Source organism: Lampris incognitus, chromosome 14 (genome assembly GCF_029633865.1).
Source record: "Lampris incognitus isolate fLamInc1 chromosome 14, fLamInc1.hap2, whole genome shotgun sequence".
Taxonomy (NCBI): Eukaryota; Metazoa; Chordata; class Actinopteri; order Lampriformes; family Lampridae; genus Lampris; species Lampris incognitus.
The window spans coordinates 34,705,274-34,730,251 of NC_079224.1; the positions used below are offsets into that span (position 1 = coordinate 34,705,274).

The window sequence follows — 24,978 nt, forward strand, 5'->3', positions numbered from 1 at the left end:
TGTCAGGACTTAGGCCATTGTGAATACTGTGAATGTTGCCAAATCTAGCTGGCGTTGAACAACGGGCTGAACACAATTGAACGGCCACAGTTGAGCGAGATGGTAAATACCCCACAGCCTCTATAGAAATAATAAGGTGTATGGATGAGTGCCTTGGTGATGGGGTGATGTGTGTGTGTGTGTGGGGGGGGGGGTTGATATCAAAAGAAAAGATTGCTGTTTGCCACGGCGGGTGAAGCAGCCAGCGTTGGCACTCTTTTGATCGGATGATTAGAACAAGTTGTTGCTTTTCCTCTTGAGATTTGCTTAGAGGAGGAAAAAGGAGGGTGCGAAGATTAGGGGTCAAAGCAGCGCCTTGCTCTGCTTGGCTTGCATACGTTTGTGTATGTAAGTGTACCTCACCGCGTGAGAGAAAAGTGAGAGGCAAAAGAGGCAAGAGAAAGAGAGGGAGAGTGTTTGTGCATGCATAAAAAAGAAAGAAACGGAGAAGGGTAAGGTCCTTCAGGCAACCTGCACATCTTTTATCACATCTTTAATTAATTGAAGCCCATAATAGAAGTGGCTGGCACAATTTCACTGAATAGACATGTTTCAGATGGAAAACAGGTGAGGATAAGGAGGTAGTCTTTCCTGTGACTACCAGGCTTGCTATGAATTCTCCCTGGCCTTTCCAGTCATCTGCATACACAGTGCATCTTGCAGCAACTGTCAATCTTTGCTCGCAGTGTGAAATTCATTGCCAGGGTGTAGGGAATCGAAGAACGGATTGCTGAGGCACACAGGGATAGGAGTTACTGATGCTTACTTTGATCACTGATTATTTTACCTTTTCTCCTTCCTCACTTCTCTTTTCAGGGTTTTTTTTCTTTCTTTTTTTTTCTTTTTTAGTCCATTGAAGCCCACCTAGCAAACAAGCCATGATGCTGCTGCAGTTCTCCAGACTGACCCTGGTTATGGGGATCTTCTTACCCCCTCTCTCCTATGGATGCCCCTCTGGCTGTCGCTGCTACAGCCTTACAGTGGAGTGTGGCTCTCTGGGCATCAAAGAAATACCACCAAGGGTCCCGTCCACCACTCAGGTCAGTCTTCTGGCCCACTGACTTGGATTTTTTACACCGTCTGCTTGGCAACTTGTCACTCAGAGCATTTACATGCAAATTGAAACTTTGATATTAATCAGATTAAGGCAACAACATGATTATTGCAATGGCCTTGCAAACACCTAAATCAAGCTATCTTCTCTATCACATTAAGTTCTGAATCAATGCAAGCGTAATGCGATTAACCGAGCTAAATTTTTCGGCAGTCCTTTGATTTTCTGTGCTTTGCATACAGATTAAACTGAGTTCTTCTGATGCGTTGGTTTTGTGCATGCACAAAAAGGTTTGTCCCACTGCCAGCATATACAACAAAATCTATGACCTGTCAGACTATGTGACCCTCCCCTTGAAACGCATTAATTAGGCCGCCCCTACTGATCTTAACCACACTAAACCCACATCTAAAATCAAGTCTCCAACCTAATGCCTAAACCTAAAGTTAAAGTGTAGGACTTGAATGAATGTCCATGACACTCAGGCCCTTGCCAAACGAGTTCACACAGTGATGATTAAGCCTGTCACCACCAGGTAAATCTACCAGGCAATATACCGGAGTTTTAAATCTGGTGTCTTTGGTGACATTACCGTACTGCATTGCCGTGCTGGTGCACCAGAGGTTATGTGTGGTGATGCATTTTATGTCAACCAGCAATGATCGCTTCTTGGCCTTTTGGCAAAGATCAAGTGTAGTATCTGTTCTTATCAGTTAATATCTGATACGTCCCCTACCCGAGACCATGTATTAAAATTATATTTGGAACAGGGAGATGGAGAAGGGGCTTGCTCCGTCCACTCCACGCATTGACCTGGTATTGCAGTACTGCCCTTCCCGGATCGGCAGAGGGGGTGGAGCAGCGACCGGGATGGCTTGGAAGAGAGGGGTAATTTGCCCGATACAAATGGGGAGAAATCAAAAAAAAAGAAAAAGGAACAGTTGCTTTGCTAGAGCCGAACTTCCGGGGGATGGGGCTGGTGTGAGCGGTGCTATGGACTTCAGCGAAGGAGCTAAAGTTTATTTATGTTCTAAATATCTGAATTTAAATGTCAACTTAAGTACCGAAGTTACCAACAACGAGCTACCAACTGTATTTTTTTCCTCCTTATCTTGTAATACATTTTGGCGCTAACTTTTTGAAGTAAGCATTAGCTTAAAAATGGAAGACGCACACAGTGGTGCTGACGTAGTTCTGGTAAAATCTCTGCCAGGTTGTTCACTTCCACGTGGAAGAGCCGACAATAGAAATGGAAATGAGCACTTCAAGAGAAAAGAGGAACATAAGTTTGACTCATTCCTATTCCTGCAACTCCAACAAAGGTGGCGAATGTGATTCTTAACCACAACACACCGGCCAAGAACGGATCTGCTAAGACAAAGAAAGTGAAGATGAATCCTGATCATGAGTTATCGCTAAGTGAAGTACAGGACAACATTATTCATGTCTTGACAACCAAAAACTAATAAAATTAACTTTCTTTAAGAAACACATTCTACTTCGGAAGATGTGAAATTTTGGAGGAGTCAGTGGGGAGAAGAGATTTGGTTTTCTCATGGCAGCAGTCTGCCAGCAGGGTTCTCTGCACTTCAAGGTAATTTCAAAGGTCACATTCTAAATCAAGAGGTTGATGATGAAGGTAAAGTGGATGATTTTACTGGAGGATGTTTCACAAATGGTGGCACAGTGGTGCAGTGGTTAGCGCAGTCACCTCACAGCAAGAAGGTCCTGGGTTCAAGCCCGGGGTAGTCCAACCTTGGTGGGTCGTCCCTGGTCATCCTCTGTGTGGAGTTTGCATGTATCCCTGTGTCTGCGTGGGTTTCCTCCGGGGGCTCCGGTTTCCTCCCACAGTCCAAAGACATGTAGGTCAGGTGAATCGGCCACACTAAAATTGTCCCTAGGTATGAATGTGTGTATGTGCCCTGTGATGGCCTGGCAGCCTGTCCAGGGTGTCTCCCCGCCTGCCGCCCAGTGACTGCTGGAATAGGCTCCAGCATCCCCGTGACCCTGAGAGCAGGATAAACGGTTCAGATGATGGATGGATGGATGTTTTACAAATTCAGTTTGTCCTTATAAATATTTATGATAGCAATAATACAAAACAAAATGCCGCCCTATTTTCAAATCTTGAAATGAAGATCAACCAGCTCACTTCAAAATTCCCTTTTGCTAAAGTTTTTTGGGGAGGTGACTTCAATACCACTTTTAATCAAAACAATTGACAGATGACCACCAAAAACAAATGATTCTGTTAACGAACTACATAGTGTATGTTTATGTTTAGATCTTATTTGGCATCACAGAAACCCAGACCAAAGACTATTTACTTGGCGCAACAAAGATCTCTCCCAACAGCCCAGAATTCATTTCTGGCTCATCACTAACGACATTACTAACAAATGTAAGTCTCCATGGATCTAGTTCTGTTAACTGACCATAAAGCCATCTCAATTAAAATAAATATGAATGTTCTATGCACTAATATATATATATATATATATATATATATATATATATATATATATATATATATATAAAGAAGAAAGAAAGCAATTTTATTTTGTCATTGTCGGTTACGATGAAATTTGTTCTCTGCATTTAACCCATCCTATTGTATAGGAGCAGTGGGCGGCTGCAACGCCCAGGAACCAACTCCATTTCTTCTTTCTATTCCCATGCTCAGGGGCACAGGCAGGAGTATTAACCCTAATATTCATGTGTTTTTGATGGTGGGAGGAAACTGGAGCCCCCAGAGGAAACCCACACAGACATGAGGAGAACGTGCAAACAAAACTACTGGAAACTTGATAAATCATTACTATAAAATGAATACTTTAACCAAGAATCTCATAAAATCATTAAGAAATATCAGAGACAAGTGAGTGTACTCAACAAAGTGGGATTATGCTGGGAATTAATTAAGTTTGAAATTAGAAATTTGGCTATTTCATTAGGGGAAAAATTGCCAAATCAAAAGGAAAAATGAACAAGAAATAATTGCACAATCCTGTATTTTTCTAAAAAGATAGATCTATAAGGTATTAGAATGACCCAAACTACACTACTAGATAATATCTATGAAGAGAAAGCAAGAGGAGCTTTTATAAAGTCTAGACAACCATTTAAAATCCTGACTATTATTTTAAAGTACGTCGCCGTTTTTATCGACCATTGTACACATCTACTCACCCATGTCCTTATAAAATCAAGTCATTTCTAGATAATGTTTACATTAATTTCAAGAACAGTATATAACCAATTTAAAGCTTTGTATGATGATCAAATCACTATTACCGAAATCAAGGAACATATCAGAGTATTAACAATAACCGTTCCCCTGGAAAAAGTGGTCTTACCAGTGAACTGTATAAGGCCTTCAGTGAAGAGCTAGCTTCATTCATTCCCCAGTAATGAATCATTAAGAGAAAAAGAGGTACCTGCATCACTTAAACAAGGAATTTTCACACTAATTTCCAAACCCAATAAAGACAAGTTACATATAGTTACATATAGATAACTGGAGACCCATTACTTTACTGTAATGACTGTAAAATATTTGCTTTAATTCTTAGTAAAAGATTGAAATCAAGATTAGAATAAATAATTGATGAAATGGCAAAATGGCTTTATGCATGGAATGAATATTCACAACAACATTAGATTAATTCTGGATATAATTGATTACAATAATCATATTGGATGAGAGCTTTTTACTGTTCATCGACTTCTATAAGGCCTTTGATACTATTGAACACTTTTTTTATTTAAAGTAATGGAATTTCTTGGTTTCAGTGAATTTTTTTAGTGCAGTGAAAACGCCATACAGTGGATGCAATAGTTCAGTAAAACTGGCTCATGGAACTACACAATGATTTCAACTTCAAAAGGCTTAAAACAGGGCTGACCAGTCTCCCCATTTTTATTTTTGTTGGTCACTCAAGTAATGGCTCCTATATCAAAATAAGTAATTTTGGGTCCGCGGTGGTGTAGCGGTCTAAGCATCGGCTTTGTGTCGATGCAGTTGCCCACTGGGGACTGAGGTTCGCGCCCCAGTCTCGTCAGATCCGGCTATGGCCGGATTCCATGTAGCGGCAATATTTGGCAACGCTGTCTTCGGGAGGGGGCGGGGTCGGCTTGTGTTCGTCACATGAATGCGTCTCTGTGTGTGTCGGAAAAAGCAGTGGTTCGGCCTGGATTCGCCTCGTCGCGAAAGTGGGGAGGCGTCTATTGTGTTTAGAAATCACGTCAGGACACAGCGCTGTCGCTCGACACAACCTCTGCGATGCATTGTTTATTTAGCCTGACACAGCGTCACAGGCAGACCCGATCAAACAACCCAGAGCCCGCAGGCAGCATCACCAATCTATCCCAGCACAATAGAACAGCACCAAATCAAATGCAGCACTGCCGATGTGTGCAGACGTAACAGCGTCTCCTTTGAGACTGCCGGCCGGAGAGATGCAGTTGGCGAACACATGCATTACGGGGGTGGGTGTTTGAACTAAAATAGGGATCGATTGGCCACTAAATTGGGAGAAAAAGGGAAAAATCAATAAAGTATCTCAAAATCAAAAAAAAAACATCAAGGCAAGTGTTCTGGTCTTCCATTTATGGTGACTTGAATTTGAAAAAAACATGGAGAATATCAATAAGATGAAAGTGGTGTCATTTAAATTTTTACATAGAATATATCCTGTAAAGCGCGTTCTGAAAGGTTTAAGCTGAATATTAATTATTCTTTTGACTTCTGTGGTTTAAAGAAAGAAACTATTTTTCATTTATTTTTCCTTTGTATATATTCCAAAGTATTTTGGAGCGATATGCAAAACTTTGTCTAGGAAAACAGGTCAAATGGTCATGCTTTATGGTAATGATATTTTAATTTATTCTTAAAATAACTCAATAGACATAAATGTTTTCCTTTTAATCCAACTGTTTATAATTTTTGATAAATTCTATACACATAAAATGAAATGGACCAATAGCAAACCAAACTACCTTATTTCTAATTGATATCAACCTCTGTTATCATTATTAACATTATTATTATTATTATTACAGTTCTCTAATCAAGCTGAAAAACAGAAAAGCAACAAACCCCCTAACAATATTTGAAAAATATAAAAGTGTTGACTAATCCTACTTAACTATTAATCTGTGCACCTTAATTTATTTGTTTATTTTTCCCTCCTATTATAATTTTGCTTTATTGACTGTAAAAAAAAAACCAGCTGATGAGTGCGTGACGCACAAAACAAACTTGTACTGAAATGGATTAAGGTTTTTTTTTTCTACATCTGTCTTAATATTCCGCTCCTCATTTGTTGAGCACACTTTTTATCAACACCGTTGATGGTTTCCAGGAAGAAAAAAAAATGTTATATATATATATACACACATACACACATACATATATACACACACACACACACACACACATATATATATATATAAGAACCCAGATATCCACTCGATGTCATTTAAAGGAAAATTAAAAATTTAATTAAGAATGTTTGGAGATAAGTAAAACTTTGACAGCTAACATAACTCTCCATCATCCCTATATTGCTTGAAAATCAGACCTTTGTACTTCTTCTTGAACTGCGTTATGTTTGTTCCACAATTTCCACAGATTGAAATGGCCATACTCTTCCAAGTTGTTCGAACACGTAATTTCTTGAAGTTTAATTTCCCTCTCAAATTGTATTCCCCTTCTCTATCTGAGAATATTTTTTGTGTATTACTTGGTAGTAGATTGTTTCTTGCTTTGAACAATATTTGTGCTGTGTTAAATTCTACTAAATCCCTGAACTTCAAGGCACTTGACTTTAAAAGTAGCTTGTTGGTGTGTTCACGATATCCTACATTATAGCTATCCTTATTGCTCTTTTTTTGTAGTATACATAATGGTTGTAGGTTGGTTTTGTAGGTGTTACCCCATACCTCCACACAGTAGTTCAGTTATGATAAAATAAGTGAACAATACAGAGTGTGCAATGATTTTTGATCCAGAATGTGCTTTGCTTTTCCTATGACTGCAATGCTCCTTGCCAATTTTGCTCGCACATGTTATGTGAGGTTTCCAGCAGATGTTGTGGTCTAGTATCACACCTAGAAATTTATTTTCATAGGCTCTTTCTAGTTGGACATTGGCTATCACAGCTTTTACTTTGGTATTTATTATTTGATTTCTAAACAACATAAACTTTGTTTTGTCCAGATTTAAGGATAATTTGTTTTTGTCAAACCACCATTTTAATTTTTCCATTTCTATTGTGGTCACCTCCAAAAGCTGCTGTAAATTAGCACCAGAACAAAATATATTATTGTCATCAGCAAATAGAAACAAGGATAAAATGGGTGTGCACCTTCCTTTTGTTAATCTTTGGATACTGGTCCCATTAGCTAGTACCTCAACCATACAGCTGTTTTGGTCTCCTCTTTTGAGCTGCAGGAAACAGCCATTTCATCTGGAACAACGTTTATGCTAAATAAAATGAAGTTTAATATCCTAAAGTTTTGGATAGGCAAAAAAACTGAGAAGTCTCAAACACAATGTTGGAAGTGGGGTTGCACGCAACATGATTCCTGTTCCATAATTCAGCTATCCACCTTAATCAAACTCAACTTAATTCAATTGTTCACCTTAAAGGTACATTCCATAATGGCATGCACCATCAATGCTATGGAGAGTACTACTACAACAACATGAGCGCTCTACTGACAAGAAGGAACATGACATATATCTCACCATCGGGTCGTCATTGTGAATTTGTTTGAGCAATGGCGATAACTGAAAGCCTCAAAAGGAAATGAAAGCGATGCAGCATCAGCTGGTTTTCTCATCCAGAAGTATTGAAGTGAACACTGTTTACAAAGTCTTACCAAAACAGCAGCAGAAGTGGGGTGGACACCTGCTGTATGCATCAGTTGTACCTTTAATCAGATTACCGATCGCATGTAAACATAGTGACTGTATCACAACTTCTCACATGTCGGTCATGGTGCCATCACTTGACTCACATTCACCAAGCAGATCCGTTCTCATTACCCAGACTGATTGTGGTTAATCAACTTGCCACGACCCTCTTTGATGTAAACCTAAGGGAAGGGCTGTGATATTCGGCATGTAATCATTCATCGCTCCTTGGAAAGTGACTCCATTTACAACCTCCTGATCATCTGCCGAGAAGATGTTAAGCATTATATCATCTTTTTCTCCCAGGGTCAGACCGCCAACATTACTGCTGCCCATGAATATTAATGAAGATCATGTCCCGCATAAATTGCTCCATTAACCTCCATCACCAGCGATGTCCCACCAATCATATTCTGTCTCATAGCCCACCATTTAATCTGTGTTGAAAATGGCAACTAAGAAAAGCATTTTACTCATCAAGCCAACTGTCATGCATTATGGATAAAACATAACTGCTAATGAGTGCAGCTTCAATCTCTCGAACGTGGCCCATCAGTCAGCAATGATTTTCACACCACAGATGTTTGCTGAAAAGGTTTCTGATTTGTGAAACGACAGTGTTTTGAACAAGAAGCAGCAGGATTTGCATTATTCATATTGGTCATTAGGTCATTAGGGTCCTAGTCATACATCGGAGCCAGTTCATAGTATTTGTTGGTCTAACTTATGTTGACATATGCTATTTCGTTGGGTTTTTGTTTTTGTTTTGTTTTTTTATCCAAACTGCCTCATGGCATCAGTAATGGAGAAGGTTATTGCATCATAGGCCTCAAAGGGAATCAAATTTCTTATGTTGATCCCTGTGCCCATTGTGCTATTTGGCATCAGAAACGTCCAAAGACAATACCAACCTTATCATACATGACAAACCTCTATATAGTTATCGGAAATGGGGAAAATATTATGAATATTATAGATTATCATGATAATAATAGGGAATTTTACATGATAGATACATCATATTTTCTTACATATGCAAAATACCATATTTAAGAATCCAACTGAGGTTCATCAGCTGATACAAATAACACTCCGTCAGATATTTCAAACCTCATTTTGTAAGACATTTTAGATAATAGATTCTCATTATGATTAATTTAGACAAGAAAAGTGTGTATCACAATATGACAGTGTAAAAAGTTCATCTCAATACAATACACTGAAAGATGATAAATGATGATACTGAATTGTCTTTATGCATGCGCAATAATCCAGGTAAGAATATCACAGAAAGTTGAATCAGTTCATCTGGACAGAACATTTATTGAGAGAGAAATGTTTCATCACTCATGTAAGTGCCCTCTTCAGTCTAAACTGACTGCAAGTATGCTCACCCTTATAAACAATACAGTGATATAATGACTGAAACCAATGATCGGTTTCATATGCAAATTGCGTGACCATTAACTTGAGTTTCCTTGGCAATGTGTACTATTCACAGAGGATTTGGGAATGGTCGCAATCACATCATTTTAAGATGGTGAGAGATGTACTCTTAGGTCCCCCGGCACAAACAGAGCAATATAGTGTATGCTGTTAAGTGCTGGGATCATCGCCGGGTATTGTACATATGGGAAACCAAACAGACGCTGGCCAAAAAGATGGCACAACAAAGAAGACCTAATGTGTCAGGCCAGGTCTCTGCAGTCTACACCCATCTACAGGTCAGTGATCACTCTTTCAAGGATGAGGAGGTGCACATCCTTGATAGCGGGGAACACTGGTTTGAATGGACAGTCAAAGAAGCCATCTATGTGAAGAGGGAACAACCATCCCTGAACCGAGAAGGGGGGGGGGGCTAAGAGTACATCTGTCACCATCTTACAATGCTGTGATTGCAACCATTCCCCAATCCTCTGAATAATATACATGGCCATTGAAAGTGTAGTTAATGCTCCTGGCAATTTGCATATGAAATCAATTGTTGTTTTCAGTCGTTATGCCACTGTATTATTTACCAGTAGTCAGTTGAGACTGAAGAGGTCACTTAGATGAGTGATGAAAGGTTTCTCTAAATAAATGTTGTGTCCAAATGATCCAATTCAACTTTCGGTGATAACACTGAATTATTGCCCAGTCTTTATTTCAAACCTCATTTTTAAGACGTTTTACATAATAGATTCTTATTATGATTAATTTAGACAAGCAACACTTCTCTCTTGAGTTTCTGAAAAGGTGTACTTTTTTTTAATGTTCTTCATTTATTTCTGCCTTTCTCCTTTCAGACCATCTTCCTCCAGGATAACACAATAATCCAGATCCGCCTCAAGGACCTGTCTGGTCTGGGTAGACTCCAGTACCTTTATCTTCAGAACAACAGCATCTCGGCCCTAGAGCCCGGGGCCTTCCTCAGCCAGGGTGAGCTGCTTGAACTTGCCCTCAATGGAAACCTTATCCACCTGGTCACCCCTGACATGTTCCAGGGCCTAAAACATCTCCGTATCCTCTACCTGGCTGGTAACCAGATCACCCGCCTCCAGGACTACACCTTCAGGGGACTCCAGGTTGGTAAAACAATTAATTCAGTAGGTGAATTTGGTAAAACGCTCAGTTTGATTCTAAAGTTTGTTCCAATAAGTATAATTAAAGGCAAACTCAAGTATTTTTTTTCACATAAGCCCTGTTTTTTTATCATTAGGACTCAAACCAAGCTTTTAAATTGCTTCAGTAATAACATCAACTAAAAAAGCTCTTTTTTGACACTAACAGACTCTGAAACTTAAGTGTCTGAAAACACCTGCATCATGAAAACATCATGAAACGACAACCCTAGTAACATCAGTTAGTGCAATGAGACCTTTTTTACATTTCCTTTTTTGCATTTCCCTATAACTCTGTCACACTTGCACTGTCATCTTCTTGCACCAACACACTCCATGCAGGATTACAGAGCTGTACTTGTGCTTTGAGCTGGAAATAGATTGATCATCTATATAATTCCATGGTTGATAATATGGCTAAGGCTCTTTGTACTCTTCACATAACATTGTGAACCTGTTGATACCAAAAAAAAGAGCTATCCAAAGGAATTGAATCAAGTGCATCTGGACTTGGTAATATATCCGTGAAGACGTTTCGCCTCTCATCCAAGAGGCTTCATCAGTTCGTGCCTGCTTGGTCTAGTCAGAAAGGCACGAACTGAGGCAGAAAGGCACGAACTGATGAAGCCTCTTGGATGAGAGGTGAAACGTCTTCACAGATATATAACCAAGTCCAGTTGCACTTGATTCAATTCCTTTCAATAACTATGACCTGGATGAATGAGAACATTCACAGACAACAAAAGAGCTGTTCTAGTGGATGCATTTTGGTGAAGGTTTAAATTTGCAGCTTGGTTCGCAGCAGTTGGCTGAATGTAGCTTGCTCAGATTGAATCAATTAAAAAACTAGACCCGCAGGCAGGTATTAATGGGGTCAAAGCCCCCTGTGCAAGTTGCACCCGGCGGTCTTGACTCTGTGCAAGTCGGACCTGCAGGCCCATGGGCCGATAAAAGCCGTGAGTCGAGAGCAGCACTGAGGTGGGCTTAAGGAGGGGGGTTTATAGATGTTGAGGAGTGAGGTTAAGCAGCTGCGGTACAAGTGTCATATATCGTTTGTAATGGTAAAAGGATAGGGTGTAAGTGCAGCCAAGTGTCACCCAGTATATCTATAGTACAAGTTTAAGTAGTAAGGCCAATAGGTTTTGTGAAATATCAGGTCTCTGAAGAGGAAACTGTCATTGTAATTTTTTATGGTTAGTTTTATATATTGGACATACAACCGAAGTTGAGTCTAAAACAGTGGGTACTGCATATTTCGCAAGTTTGTAAAAAGCTCCACCTAGTTGCCGATTGGTTGAAATTTTTCCACAGAGCCTCAGCGGGACATGGGAAACAACTGAGCTGAGTTTTGTGTTAATAGGACTGATTGTTACCAAGATATGCAACACTTCCTGTTTTGACTTCAGCTAGAGGAAGTTGCTCCTTTATAACTTTAAAATGTTTTTGGATTATCAAAATCCTTTTATAACTTTTGATCATGAGGGTCCATACATTCAAGATGCAAAGTTTCTTGCAGATTGGACTTACAGCCTAGGAGTTTGAAAAAGAAGGTTTTACATATTTTGCATAGAAAATTTATAGGCAGAAATGGGAGTGGCCAATATCTCGAGATTCCGCTCAATTCAGGGAATGCGTGTATTCAAACGAAGACAAGTTTGAAAAAGTATCCATCCATCCATTGTCTTAACCACTTATCCTGCTCTCAGGGTTACGGGGATGCTGGAGCCTATTCCAGCAGCCATTGGGCAGCAGGTGGGGAGACACCCTGGACAGGCTGCCAGGCCATCACAGAGTCGACACACACAAAGGAAGTTGTTCCTTTATAATGTTCACGTTTTTAGGATTATTAAAATCATTTTAATAACTTTTGATCATAAAGGTCCATACATTCTAGGTGCAAAGTTTCTTGCAGATCGGACTTAGAGCAGTTTGAAAAAGAAGGTTTCGCATATTTTGCAACAAAAAAAAAATTATAGGCAGAAATGGGAATGGTAAATAGCTCAAGATTCAGCTCAATTCAGGGAATGTGTGTGTACAAACTAAGACGAGTTTGAAAAGGTAGACTTTGCATATTTGGCAATTTTGTGAAAAAGCATTACCTAGTGGCCTATTGGTGCCAAATTTTGCACAGCACTTCACTGGGACATGGGAAACTACTGAGCAAAATGTCGCATTAATAGGACTGGGTGTTACCAAGATACGTAGCACTTCCTCTTTGGAGTTCCTTTATAACTTTCGCATTTTTTGGATTATCAAAATTATTTCGATAACTTTTGATCATGAGCATCCATATATTCTATGAGCAAAGTTATGTGCAGATTGGATTTACAGCCTAGGTATAGTTTGAAAAAGTAGATCTCACATATTTTGCAATTTTGAAGAAAAAAAATATAGATGGAAATGGACGTGGCCTATATCTCGAGATTCAGCTAAATTCAGGAATGTGTGCATACGAACTAAGAAAAGTTTGAAAAAGTAGGTTTTGCATATTTTGCGATTTTGTGAAAAAGTGCCACCCAGGCGACAGGCATGGGCATTAGGTGACAGGCATGGGTGTAAGTCCATGAATACTGGGATGGCATCCAGCGCTTTACCTGTGCCCCCGTCCATAGGGTTAGTGGTTGTGTCAGAAAAGGCATCCGATGTAAAATTCTGCCAAATCATTATGCGGATTGACAAGACCAGGAATGACATACCGGATTGGTCGAGGCCCGGGTTAACAACGACTGCCTTTGGTGCTGTGCCCTCACAGGGTGCTAATGGAAACTATGTTCCTGTTGAGGAATGTAGGAAAAGAGAGAGGAGGGGTACAAGCAAGACAGAAAAGAGAGAAGAGACAACTGAAGAACAAAGACTTCAGATTGGTCACACTTAATGTTGGGACAATGACAAGCAGAGGGAGAGAAATAGCAGACATGATGAACAGGAGAAGAATACAAGTGATGTGTGTTCAGGAGACAAAGTGGAAAGGACGCAAGGCAAGAGAGATTGGAGGAGATTATAGGATATACTGTCACGGGACAGACAGTAAAAGGAATGGTGTGGGAATAATCCTAGACAGAGAGCTACAACAGAAAGTCATAGAAGTAAAGAAGGAATTGGATGAGCTGATTTGGATGAGGTTGGATTTATATGGACATCTGACAAATATAATAAGTTCATATGCACCACAGGTGGGTTGCGATGAGAAAGAAAAGGTGAATTTCTGGAGACAACTGGACAGTGTAATGGCAGGCATACCAGGGGATGAAAGAGGTTTCATTGGAGCAGACTTGAATTGACATGTGGGAGAAGTAAATGGTCGTGATGAGGATGTCATGGGAAAATTCAGGTTTGGAATGAGAAATGCTGGTGGGGAGTCGATAGTTATTTTGCTACAAGGAATGACATGGCTATAGTTAATACATATTTCAAAAAGAGGGGACATCAGACAGTAAGCTACAAGAGTGGAGGCAGAACTACAAAGATAGACTACATTTTATGCAGAAAGCAGCACTTGAGGGAAGCTGTAAATTGCAAAGTAATACCAAGTGAGTGTGTAACAAAATAACATAGACCGCTGATATGCCAAATGAAGAAAAGAAGCAAACTCAGAAAAATGCAAAGACCAGCAGCACGGAAGATTAAATGGTGGAAGCTGAAAGAGGAACCTTGTAGAGAAAGCTTTAGGATGAAAGTAAGAGAGCTGTTGGGAGATAGATTGCCACTAGATTGGGATAGAACAGCAGAAGGACAAAGGGAAGCAGGCAGGCAAGCGCTAAGAGAATCTCAAGGGGGTAAAAAGAAAGGACAGGAAAGTTGGTGGTGGTAGGAAGTAGTGCAGCACTGCATAAAGATGTAAAACTTGGCCAAAATGAAGCTGGACAAAAACAAGAATGAGCAAAACACGAATGAATACAAGAAAGCTAAGAAAGAAACTAAGAGAGCGGTAGTAATAGCAAGGGCAAGAGCATACAAGGACCTGTACAAAAGACTAAATACAAAGGAAGGCGAGAAGGATAGTTAAAGAATAGCCAAAGCGAAAGAGCAAGCAAGGATGTTGAACAAGAAAAACTGATCAAGGATGCAGATGGAAGAGTACTGTCGAAAGACGGGGATATTTTACAAAGATGGAGGGATTATTTCAGTCACCAAATGAATGAAGAGAATAACGGAGAAAGGACAGATGAACCACCGAGGAATGAAGAGATTACAAGGGATGAGTTGATAAAAGCATTACAACAAATGAAAAACGGAAAAGCTGTGTTACCGGACAATATACCAGCAGGAGTCTGGAAATACTTAGGTGATACTGGAATAGAGTTCCTGACTAGACTCTTCAACAACATAATACAGACTGGGAAAATGCCAGCTGAATGGAGATAGAGCATAGTGGTACCAATTTACAAGAAAAAAAGTGATGCTGAAAGTTGCAACTACAGAGGGATAAAATTGATGGAGCATATAATGAAGTTATGGGAGAAAGTGATTGAAGTGAGATTTAGGAAGGAAGTGACTATAGGGAAAGAACAATTTGGATTCATGACTGGAAGAAGTACTACAGATGCGATATTTGCACTCAGGACCTTAGCTGAAAAATACATTGAAGGACAGAAAGAATTGCACTGAGTATGTATCGATTTGGAGAAGGCATATGACAGAGTACTGAGAGAGGAGTTGTGGTATTGCCTGGATATGTACATGGACTGTAAGACTGTAGTTCAGTGTAAGTGGGAACAACAAGCAAGTTTGAGGTAAAGGTAGGACTGCATCAAGGATCGGCGTTGAGCCCTTTCCTGTTTGTGATACTGATGGACAGCCTCACAGAACATCTTATGAAAGAGCCACCATAAAGCATGATGTTTGCTGATGACATCGTGCTAGCAAACAAGGACAAGGAAAGGTTGGAGAGAAATCTTGAATATTGGAGAGAAGCGCTAGAGATTAGAGGACTAAAGAACAGTAGAGCGAAAACTGAGTACCTGTGTATAAATAAGCAAGTAGAAAGTCCAGGATTGACTTTAGGAGGAGAAGATGTCCCAGAAGTTAGCGAATTCAAGTACTTAAGGATCGACAATACAGACAGAAGGCAGTGGTAAGAAGAAAGTCAAGAAAATGACACAAACTGGGTGGAATTCATGGAGGTAGGTGGAGTACTTTGTGACAAAAGAATGCTGTTAAGGGTAAAGGGCAAAGTATACAAACCAATGGCCTGCCTTGCTCTATGGTATGGAAGCAGTGACAACAACAGAGAGGCTAGAATCTACACTACAGGTAGCAGAGATGAACATGCTGCGTTGGTCCTTGGGAGTGACTAGAATAGACTGGAAGAGCAATGAAGAAGTGAGAGCTACGTTCAAGATCAGAGGATTGGATGAGAAGTTGAGAGAGACAAGATTGAGATGGTTTGGACATGTACAGAGGGGAGGCATAGACTATATAGGAAAGAAGGTGTTGGACCTGGAAATACCTGGCAAAAGAAAAAGAGGAGGACCAAGGAAAAGATGGAGCGATCGGATAGAGGGAGACATGAGGAGGGCTGAACTGCAGAAGACGGATGCATCAGACAGAAAGCTGTGGAGAGCAAAAATCCGCTTTGGCGACCCCTGAGAAACAGGGAATAAGCCAAAAGAACAACAACAACAAGAACAAGAAGAAGTGAAAAGTGTCATCTAATGTCCGATTGGTGCCCAATTCTGCACAAAGCCTCGGTGGGACATGGGAAACTAATGTGCCAAGTTTCATGTTAATAGGACTGAATGTTACCAAGATATACAACACTTCCATACTTTATAACTTTCACATTTTTTGGATTATCACAATTCTTTTAATAACTTTTTATCACCAGCGTTCATAGAGGCCAAAGTTTTGTGCAGATCGGACTAGAGTGAAGGAGTTTGAAAAAGTATGTTTCGCTTATTTTACAATTTTGTGAACATTTTTAAAGGCAGAAATAGGCGTGGCCTGTGTCTCAAAATTCAGCTCAATTCAGGGTACACATGCATGTAAGGTTTTTGAATGTGCTGTGTAAAATGTGGGAGATACTAGCCAAAACGCGTTTATCTTGATTATAGCACAACCTGCTGGAGGACATGTGTCATTTTTGGTGTCTGACATACGCGCACGATTCTATACCTCCCCTGAACATTTCACATACATAACTTTTACAGTGTGTAGTGTGTGTGTGCAGTACCACATTTATCAATGGGATAATAATGATAATAATAATAATAATAATAATATGAGCGGTTACAATAGGGTTCCCAGCACTGCTGGTACTGGGAGCCACTCTGTTTGCAATGCGTGGACCCCAGCCCCCTCAGCTTGGACCTCTAAAAATTTGCTGTCCATCGCTCAGTTTGTCTTGAAAATATGGGCTTAGGTTTAAAAATACCAAAATTTTCCTTTCTGATCTGGCATTTTAATAAATCTACCTGTATTATGATAAGAAGGTTTTATCAGAATTAAGTGAATTTGCTTAAAACTGCCTTGACTACATCGTCCTTGGTTATCTGAAATGACACCTACGAATGTGGACTCAATTCATGACAGTTTGTCTCAGTAATCAATGCAATGCAACAATATAACCTGTGTAAAGAGGAGCTACAGTGGGGCTTGAAAGTTTGTGAACCCTTTAGAACTTTCTATATTTCTGCATAAATATGACCTAAAACATCATCAAATTTTCACACAAGTCCTAAAAGTAGATAAAGAGAACCCAATTAAACAAATGAGACAAAAATATTATACTTGGGCATTTATTTATTGAGGAAAATTATCAAATATTACATATCTGTGAGTGGCAAAAATATGTGAACCTCTAGGATTAGCAGTTAATTTGAAGGTGAATTTAGAGTCAGGTGTTTTCAATCAATGGGATGACAATCAGGTGTGAATGGGCGCCCTGTTTTATTTGAAGAACAGGGATCTATCAACGTCTGATCTTCACAACACGTTTGTGGAAGTGTATCATGGCAAGAACAAAGGAGATTTTTGAGGACCTCAGAAAAAGCGTTGTTGATGCCCATGAGGCTGGAAAAGGTTACAAGACCATCTCTAAAGAGTTTGGGCTCCACTAATCCACAGTCAGACAGATTTTGTACAAATGGAGGAAATTCAAACCATTGTTACCCTCCTCAGGATTGGTCGACCATCAAAGATCACTCCAAGAGCAAAGCGTGTAATAGTTGGCCAGGTCACAAAGGAACCCAGGGTAACTTCTAAGCAGCTAAAGGCCTCTCTCACATTGGCTAATGTTAAAGTTACAGTTGGTTACTTTTTTGTGTTTTATTTGGTAAAAATGCCATAATACCCTTTCAGCTATCAGTAATATAAGTGGTCTGAGAATAAATCGGGATCTCAGTGTTATCCCCTGATTCTGTTTTCAGAATCTGAAAATGCTACTGCTCCTGTAAGCTTTGACCAATCAGGGCCTGTCTCTGGCCTCTCCGCCGTGATAGGTTGAGGGGCTGTCCCTACTTCTTGTCAGTCATGTTGCTGTCTGAGTTTCCTGAGCATTCACAAGAAATCCATAACAATGGCGGACAACAAAGCTCAGGCAGTGTTGGAATCAACTCCTAGTAAATTTCCATTCCTCCGTTGCCAACAACTGCATATTCAAGCAAAAAAAAAATACTGGATCTCCTTTCTGTTTTCTGTAGCGTTAGGTTATTTCTCTTGTTACCACCGCTGGTAAAAATGAACTCACATGAACGAGCCTGAGTTTTGTTTGGGGGAAGGGCTACCTGAGGAAAGGAGGGGCTGGAGAAGGAGCAGGAGGGGAGGGGGTGTTGGTGTATGTGTTCAAAATCTCTCGAAATCTCTCTCGCTTGGTCTTTTCTCCAAAGTTACCAACTGCAGCTTTAATGTTCATGAGTCCACTATCAGGAGAACACTGAACAACAATGGTGTGCATGGCATGGTTGCAAGGAGAAAGCCACTGCTCTCCAAAAAGAACATTGCTGCCCATCTGCAGTTTGCTAAAGATCACGTGGACAAGCCAGAAGGCTATTGGAAAAATGTTTTGTGGACAGATGAGACCAAAATAAAACTTTTTGGTTTAAATGAGAAGCGTTATGTTTGTAGAAAGGAAAACACTGCATTCTAGCATAAGAACCTTATCCAATCTGTGAAACATGGTGGTGGTAGTATCATGGTTTCGGCCTGTTTTGCTGCATCTGAGCCAGGACGGCTTGCCGTCATTGATGGAACAATGCATTCTGAATTATACCAGTGAATTCTCAAGGAAAACGTCAGGACATCTGTCCGTGAACTGAATCTCAAGAGAACGTGGGTCATGCAGCGAGACAACGACCCTAAGCACACAAGTAGTTCTACCAAAGATTGGTTAAAGAAGAATAAAGTTAATGTTTTGGAATGGCCAAGTCAACGTCCTGACCTTAATCCAATCGAAATGTTGTGGAAGGAACTGAAGCGAGCAGTTCATGTGAGGAAACCCACCAACATCCCAGAGTTGAAGCTGTTCTGTACAGTGGAATGGGCTAAAATTCCTCCAAGCCGATATGCACGACTGATCAGCAGTTACCAGAAACGTTTAGTTGCAGTTATTGCTGTACAAGGGGGGTCACACCAGACATTGAAAGCAAAGGTTCACATACTTTTGACATTCACCAATATATAATATTGGATCATTTTCCTCAATAAATAAATGACAAAGTATAATATTTTTGTCTCATTTGTTTAACTGGGTTCTCTTTATCTACTTTTAGGAGTTGTTTGAAAATCTGATCATGTTTTAGGTCATATTTATGCAGAAATGTAGAAAGTTCTAAAGGGTTCACAAACTTTCAAGCACCACTATAATTCACACTATCACTTTTGAAATATTTCTTCATAGCTGGAGGGTTGCCAACTCAATCCTTGCCTCCTTCTGGCAAAAATCTCAAGGTATCCCTGAACAGGACATCTAACCCCTAACTGCTCCTGATGAGTTGGTTGTTAACTTGCATGGTTGACACTGCCATCGGTGTATGAGCATGTGTGTGCATGGATGGATGTGATACATTCATTAATTGTAAAGCACTTTGAGTGGCTGTTACAGCTAGAAAAGTGCTATATAAAATGCAGTCTATTTGCCATTTCCTGCTCTAGCATATCTTTCATTCAATCCTCTGCTGACTGTGATTTCCTCTTTCCCAGCGTCTTCAAGAATTGCACCTTCAGGACAACAGCATAGAGTTGCTGGGGGAGCAGGCTTTGTCTGGCCTGTCGTCTCTGGCCTTGCTGGACCTGAGCAGAAATCACCTCCGCACACTGGGCTCCTCCACATTCAAACCGTTGGTCAGCCTGCAGGTGCTCCGAGTTACAGGTATTGTCAGTAAAACCATTTAGATTAACTCATACAGTATGTCCTTTGGTGAAACCTTTACACTGAAATGACTGGCTGGTTCAAATCCCCGTGTTACCTTTGGCTTGGTCGAGCGTCCCTGCAGACACAATTGGCCGTGTCTGCAGGCGGGAAGCTGGATGTGGGTATGTGTCCTGGTCGCTGCACTAGCACCTCCTCTGGTTTGCCGGGGCACCTATTCGGGGGGAGGGGTAACTGGGGGGAAGAGCGTGATCCTCCCATGCACTACGCCCCCCTGAACTCCTCACTGTCAGGTGAAAAGCGGCTGGTGACTCCACATTTATCGGAGGAGGCATGTGGTAGTCTTCAGCCCTCCCCGACTCGGCAGAGGGCATGGAGCAGTGACCGGGATGGCTCGGAAGAGTGGGGTAATTAACCAGATACAGTTGGGGAGAAAATCCAAAAAATTTTTTAAAAAAGTGCTCTCTGACCAAAAGCTATTTTGTCATGTATACTTGCATGCCTTTGATTTGTCATAGAATAACGGAAAGAAGATGTGAAAAGAGATGAATTATTGCTTATTCTACAAAGATATTCTAAAATGGCCTGGACACATTTGTTGATACCCCTTAGAAAAGATAAATAATTGGATAATAGTGATATTTCAAACTAATTAGTTTCTTTGATTAATATCACACGTCTCCAATATTTAAATGGAGAAAAGTAGTCACTGTGCTGTTTGGGATCATTGTGCGCTCCACACTGAATATAGACCAGAGAAAGCAAAGGAGAGAGTGGTCTGAGGAGATCAGAAAGAAAACAAGACAAGGATGGTAAAGGTCAAGGCTGCAAGACTATCTCCAAGTAGCTTGATGTTCCTGTGACGACAGTTGCAAATATTATTACGACATTCAAGGTCCATGGAACTGTAGCCAACCTCCCTGGGTGTGGCGTGTGGCTGCAAGAGGAAAATCAACCCCAGATTGAACAGAAGGATAGTGCAAATGGTAGACAAGAACCAAGGATAACTGCCAAAAAGATACAAGCTGAACTCCAGGGTGGCGGTACATCAGTTTCTGATTGTACCATCCGTCACTTTTTGAGTGAAAGTGGGCTCCGTGGAAGAAGACCCAGGAGGACTCCACTTTAGAAAGAAAAACATACAAAATCCAGACTGGAATTTGCTAAAATGCATGTTGACAAGCGACAATCCTTCTGGGAAAATGTGTTTTGGACAGATGAGTCAAAACTTGAGCTTTTTGGCAAGTCACAGCTCTATGTTCACAGACAAAAAAATGAAGCTTTCAAAGAAAAGGAACACCATACCTACAGAGAAACATGGAGGAGGACCGGTTATGTTTTGAGGGCTGCTTTGCTGTGCCTGGCACAGGGTGCCTTGAATCTGTGCAGGCCACAATGAAATCTCAAGACTATCAAGGCATTCTGGAGCGAAATGTACTGCCCAGTGTCAGAAAGCTCTGTCTCAGTCACAAGTGCTCCAACAGGATAATGACCCAAAACACACAGTTAAAAGCACCCAAGAATGGATAAGAACAAAACATCGGACCATTCTGAGGTGGTCTTCTATGAGTCCTGATCTGAATCCTATCGAACGTCTATGGAAAGAGCCAAAACTTGCAGCCTTGAGAAAGCACCAATCAAACACACTGAGACAGCAGGAACAGTTTGCTCAGGAAGAGCGGGTCAAAATACCTGTTAACAGATACAGAAGTCCCACTGAGCTACAGAAAGCATTTGATTGCAGTGATGGCCTTTAAAAGTTGTGCAACAAAATATTTGTCCATGCCATTTTCATTTGTTTTATTATTTACAATATAGGTTGAGTAAAAAATCAAAAGTAAAGTCCGAGTTCTATAAAATATGGAATAAACAATGATGGATGCCAATTACTTTTGTCAGTTTCAAGTTATTTCAGAGAAAATTGTGCATTCTTCATTTTTTGGTGAAGGGGTGCCAACAAATTTGAGTACGTCTGCATGCTTTAGGGATAACACTTCAACACAGATAGAGGTCATGTTGAAAATTGTGCTTGTTTCCTTTAAAGTACAAAAAAGCACATTTCATTTTGAGTTTGCGTGGACTCAGTAGGAGACAGACCCCAAGCCATGGCAGTGTTAATACCCTAGTCTCCCTACTGACCTACACAGGACACATTCCAGTGGAGTTACGCTGTATTAGGAAGATGCACCTAAGAAGAAGCACTTAAGTGTCATAAACCACAACTGCTGAATTTCTAAAATTAAAAGGACTTTTTTTTTATTTTCTTACTATTTATTTCTGGGTCTTGTTTTTCATAGTTTTTGCCATGGTGCATATCAGTTATAATATCATTTTACTTCAAATATTATTGTAGAGATTTTGGACACGGGGCCACCGCTGTACACTGCTTTATGCAGTCTTTTAGGACCACAGTCATGTTTTGCCAAGTCCACTCCAACCAAATTATCCAAAACATGCGTTTGGTCATGAAAACAACAGTGAAATTTACAAGTAATTTCTGAAATGTCCAATATTATCAATAGTTGATCGCATTGCTGAGCAACTGCCTGGTTCATGCAGGAATGACCAGCCTATACTTACCATAGGTAACCATTATTGAAACATGTCTGATGCTCATGTTTCATGACACTAAAAGACACCATCGTAAAACTGTCTAGCAGTGCTCTCATTTCCAAAATCTCCGAAATGAGGCCAGTGTGTATAAAGGCATCATAACTGATATGCACAATGACAAAAATAAGTCAGAGGTTGTAAAAAACAGAATTATCCTTTAAGACAAATCTGGCGACATTATTCATATACCCATCTGTTTTTCCTTTGACTTTCCTCCAGAGAATCCCTGGCGCTGTGACTGTGCTCTGGGATGGCTCAGAACATGGATCAATGAAGAGGGTCAGCGTCTGCTGAGCTCTGCTGAGCAACGCCGACTGATGTGTTCAGAGCCGCCGCGGCTCTCCCACCTCAGCTTGGTGGAGGTAGCAGCCAACAGCCTGGTCTGCATCCCCCCTGTGGTGCAGCTGGAGCCCAGCCACCTGACTGTGCGCCTGGGGGAGAGCCTCCGCGTTTCCTGCCAGGCCTCCGGATACCCTCAGCCTCAAGTCACCTGGAGGAAGGCCTCCCATGGTAAGGCCCATTTATCACCCCGAGGCCTGGTGCAGGAGCTAGGCCCTGATGGGGAGATCTTCCGGTTGGGGTCATCTGGAGGGCTGGTGACTGCACAGCCGATTGGCGGGGGGAGCAGGAGTGGGAGTGCAGGGGGTGTTCGCGGGCTGGTGCGTGGGACGGAGGAAGGGGGTGAACGAGACAGCTTCGACCCGGATACAGGCAGCGGCATGTTGTTCCTCAGCAATGTGACTGTGGCGCATGCCGGGCGCTATGAATGTGAGGCATGGAACCCCGGTGGTGTGGCGAGGGTGACTTTCCACCTGGCTGTCAACATGTCCTCCTCTTCCTCCTCGTCCCAGTTCTGGCCTCGATTGAACTCACCGTCCCTTTCATCCTCCTCGTCCAAATCCTACTACCAACCTGAGGTTCTGGACGTGAGCCAGGAGCCCTTGTATGAGCAGGCGAGCATGGACTTCAATGCCCTGGGCCCTGCCACCCAGACGGCCATCGCTGTGGGCATTTCCCTGCTGGCACTCACAGCCCTCCTCCTCCTCATCATGATCTACACTCGTCACAAGCAGCACCAGAAAGACGAAGGTGGCTCCTTCTGTACCAGCAAGGAAGAGAGCATCCTGTATGTGAACGACTACTCGGACGGCCCCACCACCTTTGCCCAGCTGGAGGAGTACCGCGATGACCACGGCCATGAGATGTATGTCCTCAACCGCGCAAAGCCTGTCCTTGGGCCCATGTCCAGCAGCTGTCCCCTGGTGAGCGGGTGCAGTCAGCAGGGGAGCATAAAGGAGGCGCTCCTGGACCATGAGATGGTTCAGACACTGGCCATATCCGGGGGTATGGGGCCTCGGAGAAACCCAGCTGAGGGAGGAGAGGGGCCACCACCAACAGACCCTGAGGGGCTCTTCATCAATCAGGGTCTTCTGTTTGGGACGCAAGTGGCCTATGAGATCCATTGCTGAGGGGGTTCTTTCTGATTTTATTCTTATATCTGTAAATCATTTCTCTTAATTTGATGAACTTAAAGACATTACAAACTGCACTGGAAAGGGAAGGAAATCCTGTTGTTGCATTGAGGAATAGTATGTAAAGGTGATGTGGCATTTGATGGCTCAAGAGGGGGAAACTGTCAAAGCCAGTTAACCAGGAACAGAGGTTAAAGTGACAAAAGTTGATGAATGATGTTGGGATGACGCTATATGACAAGGGGATGAGCGGTCAGTTGAACCATGACCCACCTTTTCAAAGAACCTCTTCTTCTTTGGTATTTGGATTGAACTTTGATAAATTGAGGCAAGAAGCTCACAAGGCATACCGTATCTCTGTCCTTTAAAGAGACTTGACAACTTGTCTCATATCTGCACTTTGCAGAAATTCCCCATTTGACAAGTTGAATTGGACTCTGTAAAAAGGCCGACGGTGCAGAACACTCTGTGAAGAAGAAGGCAAATAACTGGATATGGTTTAAGATCGCATTCTTGTTTTGTACGGTTACACTACTTTAGGTATTGTCTGTCTGTGTATTGTGCGATAATTATGTGGCTTTTCTTTTCTCCATTAAGTACAGTTGGTTTTGTTTTTGTGGATGGTGCTCCAATTTCCTTTGGCATTTGCCCTGACAAACCACAACATGGTACTGCTCATACTGAAAGCATTATTATCCATATGTGTGAGTGGGTGTGGGTGGGTGGATTGGTTTCAAGGGGTTTCGGTCTGAATGCAGCAGCCAATTGTTTTATTTAGCATCTCTAAAATTCAATGTTTTACTGACATGTTGATAAGCTATGACTTCTTTTTCCTCTCCCCATCTGTTACAACACTAGACCAATAAATATACATTTCCATCTCTGACCAAATTAAATGTTCCATGGAATGAATTCCTGTAACAAGAGTCTGTATAACAACCCATCTGTTGTCAGTATCACACATTGTGTTTCCT

General features: G+C 41.2%; 1 protein-coding gene and 1 non-coding gene across 2 annotated transcripts; both read left to right on the forward strand.

Moving 5' to 3' along the window:
* Positions 1–917: 917 nt before the first annotated feature.
* lrrc24 (leucine rich repeat containing 24) lies at positions 918–24,001 on the forward strand. Its single transcript, XM_056293719.1, has 4 exons — positions 918–1,079; positions 10,298–10,576; positions 19,751–19,919; positions 22,752–24,001. Exons 1-4 carry the CDS (start codon positions 918–920, stop codon positions 23,999–24,001), a joined length of 1,860 nt encoding a protein of 619 aa, XP_056149694.1.
* On the forward strand, positions 1,755–1,943 carry LOC130124586 (U2 spliceosomal RNA). The gene has a single exon (XR_008811372.1). It is a non-coding gene; the product is annotated as a U2 spliceosomal RNA (small nuclear RNA).
* Positions 24,002–24,978: the final 977 nt, after the last annotated feature.

Excerpts from the sequence above, each read along its gene's own strand:
- lrrc24 (XM_056293719.1), top strand. The coding sequence starts at position 918 with ATGATGCTGCTGCAGTTCTCCAGACTGACCCTGGTTATGGGGATCTTC. Across the intron at positions 10,577-19,750 it reads ACACCTTCAGGGGACTCCAG|CGTCTTCAAGAATTGCACCT; the intron begins GTTGGTAAAACA and ends CCTCTTTCCCAG. Across the intron at positions 19,920-22,751 it reads GCAGGTGCTCCGAGTTACAG|AGAATCCCTGGCGCTGTGAC; the intron begins GTATTGTCAGTA and ends ACTTTCCTCCAG.